The sequence below is a fragment of the Bactrocera neohumeralis genome, unplaced genomic scaffold (assembly GCF_024586455.1).
Source record: "Bactrocera neohumeralis isolate Rockhampton unplaced genomic scaffold, APGP_CSIRO_Bneo_wtdbg2-racon-allhic-juicebox.fasta_v2 ctg2972, whole genome shotgun sequence".
Taxonomy (NCBI): Eukaryota; Metazoa; Arthropoda; class Insecta; order Diptera; family Tephritidae; genus Bactrocera; species Bactrocera neohumeralis.
The window spans coordinates 9,634-16,169 of record NW_026090457.1 but is presented as its reverse complement, the minus strand read 5'-3'; the positions used below and the strand labels follow the sequence as shown (position 1 = coordinate 16,169).

The 6,536-nt window shown below is 37.0% G+C and overlaps 1 protein-coding gene across 1 annotated transcript; it reads right to left on the bottom strand.

The window, feature by feature from the left end:
• Positions 1 to 3,365: 3,365 nt before the first annotated feature.
• Positions 3,366 to 5,270, bottom strand: LOC126766913 (ATP synthase subunit beta, mitochondrial-like; the record flags this gene model as incomplete). The annotated part of the gene is made up of 3 exons (XM_050484580.1): positions 3,366 to 4,807; positions 4,866 to 5,124; positions 5,193 to 5,270. Coding segments are annotated over 3 exons (1,479 nt in total), but the record flags the coding sequence as incomplete, so codon positions are not given.
• Positions 5,271 to 6,536: the final 1,266 nt, after the last annotated feature.

Sequence of the window (6,536 nt, the reverse complement as noted above, 5' to 3'; positions counted from 1 at the left end):
TAATTAAATATATATTTTTTTTTCATAAATGAGTTTGATTAATATTTCACTTCATACGTAATAAGCACGTACCGGGCCGCTATAAACATTATATATATTCATTGTATTGCTTTCAAAAAATCATAGAGTTCTGCTTATCTGTAACACCACATTCATAGACTACAAAGGTACAAAGTTCGCCGGGTCAGCTAGTATATTTATATATAAATGATCAGGATGACGAGAAAAGTCGAAATCCAGGTGACTGTCTGTCCGTTCGTCCTGTAACTTGTGTAAAAATTGAGAAGTCATGATGAAACTTGGTATATGAGTTCCTTAATACAAAAGAAATTTGAGTTCATAGATGGGTGTAATCGGACTACAGCCACGCCCACAAATCGCCATTAACCGAAAACATACAAAGTGCCATAACTAAGCACTAAATTAAGATATAAAATTAAAATTTGTCACAGGGCATCGTAGTAACAAGGCGCAGCTGTTAGTAAATTTTGAAAAAGTTTCCGTGGCCACACTCTCTAATATTATTATAATTTTATGAACATATCTCCTAAACCACTTAAATTACAATTTCCTGCGTATAAATCGTATAAGAACTTCTACCGACAGCGGGAATGAATGAAATCGGAGAATAACCCCGTTCAGTCGCCATATAACGGTACTGGTCAAAATTTCTAAGAGCGCAATAAATCCATAACTAACAACGCCAGACGAATTAAATTTTACCACCGTGATGGTATGAGAAGACTTTATAAGAGCCAGTGTGAAAATCGGACAATGGACGGGGCAACACCCACTTTTTTCTGAAATCCCATATCTCGGGATCCGACCAACCGATTTCGACTAAATTTAGAACGTATCATTTTTAGAACATTCCCATATTACAGTATGAATATATCGTCACCTGAAATGCAAAATAACGTAACATCACTTTTCGTAGGTTTACAGAAGCAAAAAACCGTATAAAAGAAAACCACTTGAGATATTGAAACCAAATTTTTAAATCTGAATTAACATGAACCTATAAGTATATTTAAAAAAAAAAAAAATAATGAAAAAATGAAGCAAAATTTATAGGTGTCTTACGTTATTTTGAATTTTCATTTCTGAAACAAAATAACGTATGATCAATCTAAATTTGTATAAACATATGAATATTAATATTTTTTTTTAATTTTAAATAAAAACAGTTGCAAGTTTTTCATACGGATATTTCATGTTAAACTTTGCAAAAGAATAGGCTGCTGAATTCCTAAAAAAGCACGGGTCTGGGGCCTATTCTGTAACGCGATTCGAAAATCAATTTACTCGAATTCGGATTTTTTACATATATTCTGTAACTCGATTTTCCGATTTTCAAGCCAATTTTCGAATAAAATATTCGTTAGCTTTTGAATTGTAGAAAGCAAAAACGAAAATTGTACGTATTTGTCTGGCACAGGGTGGTACAACTTTCGCATAATGATAGAGTATATCCGAATTTCGAATAGAATACATTTTCGAATCGAGTTACAGAATAGGCCCTTTGCCACTTGGATCATGGAGTCGCTAAACCGAACTCTGGCGGCTCCTTCTCTACCCATATACCGAGGGAGTTGTGGGTGGGAAGAAGCCGTTGGAGAAAAGGGGCAGTGAGCTTCTTCACGGATGGGTCAAAGGTGGAGGGGCCTACTGTCAGGAGCTCTTTATCAACACCAGTTTCTCCAACTTCCTAAGTGTTGCAGTGTCTTCCAGGCCGAGATTGGAGCCATTAAGGTAGCGGTATATTTACTACTCCGGAGTGCAGCCTCTTTCAGACTCGACTCAGATAGCAGAGCGGCGATTCCAGCCTTGAACTCATTAACAATGAGAGAATTCAGAGCTGATCGAAGACCTAACCTCACTATCAAAAGCATCGAATACCTTTGTGATAAGAATGATATGAGTGCCAGACCACAGCGGAATCGCAGGAAACATGAGCTAGCAAGAAGAGGCACCCTAGAACCACTATGGGTAGAATGGGAGCGGATCTGTGCTCCCGTATCCTAATCTTTTACTGCTGGGCCACAGTTTTTACACACGCTGTTGAAAAAGTCTTTTTTTCCAAGATCGTTCGCATGAAATCTAGTGATCTCTTTCCCTAGTTTTGGGGCTTGTAACTCGCCATTGCCCTATTGGCTTCCACACAGTAAGGCTAGGAATCCTACCAGACGCCATCTGCAGAAGCTGTATGCAAGAGATTAGGTGGAAACAACTCAACACTTCCTTCTTGGCTGTCTTGCGTTAGGGAGGTCAGGACTTAATCACTTGGGGCGCATAGCTTCAGACATCCCACCGAACTGGCGGGAAGCGTTTTGTTAATTTATAAGTTCGAACACAGGAGTTCTTCTTTTCTATGGCCTCACAAAGGACTACATTTATGTATATACTAGTCCACGTTCGATCAACGATGTAGCCTAAACTAACCAAAGCACATTGAACTTAATCACTAAAAATAAACATAAACAATAAATAAAGGCTAACTTCGATATAAAACAAAAAAACACTCTGTTATATGTATGTATTTACATACTTGAGTGATGATACGTTATTTTGTTTAGCGAAATCAAGCACTTGATGATAAGTTTTTTTGAATGTTTAATATACCTTGGGTATTTTCGATCGCAGAAGCTTAAAATTTGCGACACATATGTAATATGATGTGGTGAATCGTAATCAGTAAAAAACTCTATTTTGAATTTTTTGATGATACGTTATTTTGCATTTCAGGTGACGATATGCAAAATCGGAGTTTGTACTCCGCCTTCTTTCCATATAACACAACTTAAAATTCTGTTTGATACTTTCACTTTCCAGTACACAAATCGAGAAGGAATTAATTAGCCCGAACACGAATAATTTGCTATCATTGAATCCATGTGAATTCGAAACTTTTGTTGCCAGACTTAATTTTGAATTTTGACATTTCGAAATCAGCTGTGTAGAAGAAAAAATTTAAATTTTGATTAATAAAACTGAAATCGTTTATATTCAAATTGATTTTACGAACAAAATATGGATTCTCTAACGTTTTTATTTATGTTGCTTGAGGAAGAACGTGAGAGAAGTCGACGTGATCTAAAAATTCACCGAAAATCACTGAGGGACAAGAAAAATCGAAATAAATTTCGGTCGAATCGGCAAGTATTTCGATAGGAACTGATTAAATTATTAGACACATTATAAACACCATATTGGTGCGCTGTGAACAGCGTTGTATATTGTATCGACTTATTATGTTCGAAACACATCGCACCGTCGCATAATTTTATTACAATGTTGAAAATTGTGTCTTGCCTCATCCGGTTTCGGAATTTGACTCCACGAACTCAACAAAGTTTTCAACTGTCTATGGATTTGTACATAAAAATTTATTAAAATAGTTTGAAATTATAAATAACCCATTCTAAACTAAACATTTTTAATTTTTCATAAAAAAAAATTCATTAACATTTACGATTGTTAGTTGAAGTTTTTCGATCCTTAAGCCAAAGCACTGGATAAGCAACGTAAAATAAAGTAGGATTGTTATATAGTCACTGATTTACAACTAGGCCTTTTTCATAAAAATATTTAGGATACTTTAGATTGTTACTATGAGTTATCTGACGGTTATTTTTGTTACATTTTACAATTCATTTTTCATTACCCTAAGCAGTTTCTTTAGCTAAGCGTTCCGCCTTCTGCACGACCTCTTCGATAGGCCCAACCATATAGAAAGCGACTTCAGGAAGATGATCGTATTCACCCAACAAAATTTGATTGAATCCCTTGATAGTTTCTTCCAATGGGACTAATTTTCCAGCGTGACCAGTGAACACTTCAGCGACCTGGAACGGTTGAGACAGGAAACGTTGAATCTTGCGAGCGCGAGCAACTGTAAGTTTATCTTCTTCAGACAACTCGTCCATTCCCAAAATAGCAATAATATCCTGTAATGATTTATAATCCTGCAAAATTTTCTGGACACCACGAGCTACATTATAATGCTCTTGACCAATGATGTTCGGATCCATGATACGAGATGTGGAATCCAAGGGATCCACCGCGGGATAAATGCCCAATTCTGCAATAGCACGCGATAATACAGTTGTAGCATCCAAATGAGCGAATGTTGTTGCTGGAGCAGGATCAGTCAAATCATCAGCTGGCACATAAATGGCCTGCACTGAGGTAATGGAACCTTTCTTCGTTGTTGTAATACGTTCCTGCATAGAACCCATATCAGTAGCTAGTGTTGGTTGATAACCCACAGCAGATGGAATGCGACCCAACAATGCAGACACTTCTGAACCAGCTTGAGTGAAGCGAAAAATGTTGTCAATGAAAAGCAGCACATCTTGTCCTTCCTGATCACGGAAGTACTCGGCAACAGTTAATCCAGTCAATGCAACGCGTGCACGAGCACCTGGTGGTTCGTTCATTTGACCGTATACCAAAGCGACTTTTGATGTCTTATCCTTCAATGAAATGACGCCAGACTCAATCATTTCATTGTACAAATCATTTCCTTCGCGAGTGCGTTCGCCTACTCCCGCAAATACCGAATAACCACCATGAGCCTTTGCCACATTATTAATCAGCTCCATAATCAATACAGTTTTACCGACACCGGCACCACCGAACAATCCAATCTTACCACCCTTTGCATAAGGGGCTAACAAATCGACAACTTTTATTCCAGTTACCAAAATTTCTTGTTCGACTGACATTTCCACGAATTCTGGAGCTTCAGCGTGAATTGGGGCGGTCTTATTGGTTGGGATCGGACCACGTTCATCAATTGGTTCCCCTAAAACAAAACTGACATTAATTTCACTACCAAGCAACTATACCTATACTTAACTTACCAATAACATTGATGATACGGCCTAAAGTTTCTGCTCCTACGGGAATACGTATTGGGTAACCAGTATCCAGAACCTTTTGTCCTCGTACCAGACCTTCCGTACCATCCATAGCAATCGTACGCACTGTGTTTTCTCCCAAATGTTGAGCGACTTCCAACACAAGGCGTGGAGCGCGATTTTCCACCTCTAAAGCATTTAAAATTGGAGGCAAGTCATCGTCAAACTGAACATCAACGACGGCACCAATTACAGCAACAATCTACATAAATAGAGAGAATCGATATAAAGCAACAAATCCACAGTTAATATCTACAGTTTGTATCTTACCTTGCCATTAGAACTAGCGGCAGTCTTTGTAGCGGCTTTGGCAGCGCCCCGTTCTATAATTAATAAAAAAAATATGTTTATTTAATGACTTTCCGATAATTATTAAGACTTCAACAATATATATGAATACTAGCTAATCCGGCTGATTCCGTAATGCCTCAGTCGATAGATAAAATACCCAAGCTTTTCTATCAAATAATTTTAATCCGTATTTAATAATTATTATTTTCTACACATCAAGTTTCTTAGTTACGAAACATAGTTTTCCTGAAATACTGGCTATTTTTAAGGTTTAAATTTGGTATTGACAGACGCACACTGTTGTGATATACTCTGATAACCAATTTAAAGCTTTCTCATAAAGAAAATTTTTTGTTTTTTATGTGGTACGTAAATAAACAAAAAAGCCGGTATTCCGACGCGCGAACACGCGACGTATAATTGTCCATGTATAAAGCAAAGAAGGTGATACCACAAACTTCTAAAGATTGGCCTTGCAATTTATTTGTGGTTATCGAAAAGGCGAGACGTACTGGAAATAGTGAGCGTTTAAAATTGAATGGTAAATCCGTTGGAATCATCGGTGTCGGAGGAATCAAGATATCCTCTCCTTTGTATTTTTCTTTCATTAATTTTTGTCTCAATGACGTTATTCATCAGCTTTTTCACAGCTAGTCTTGTTCCATTGCATGATGAGAACTGATCTTACTTTTAACTGCAAATTACGAGGTGGTAATCCAAACAATTCCAGCGAATTTAAAAACTCCGAGGCATAGTTGACTACGTCATTCTGGTTCATAACGGTGTCGACTGAAGAAAACCAACTGTTCTGAAAGAAAATTATGAATGGCCGATGCTCGTTTACCCGGTTTTCGAGTTACAGTTGTCACCGGTTCAAACAACAAAGTTTTGAGAAAAACGCGTTTAAAGTTTCACACTAGCGCTTTGAAGTGCCCGAGCTCTCTTTGTTATTTGTCGAATAACTCAAAAACTAATTACCCGATCAACGTGAAATTTTCAGGGAATATTATTACACTTAACGAAAATGCAAAAAAAAAAAATAATTTTTTGAAAATTCTAACTACCCCTAACCTATTTTACTTTCTCTGCTCCTGAAAAATAATTTAAATTTAATTTAACCAACATACAGTTTGCCATGAGTAAAACATTATTTTCGTTGGTCAATTTCTATTAATTCGAAAGTGTGGCCTTGAGCCTTGTTTGTAAATATGTAGTTAGAACGAAAGATTGGAAATTGAAGCCGTTTAAATTGGATTGACAGATTATTTGGGATCATCGGAATCCTCGGTAAATGAGCTGATGACCAGTTGCTGGACAGGTTAT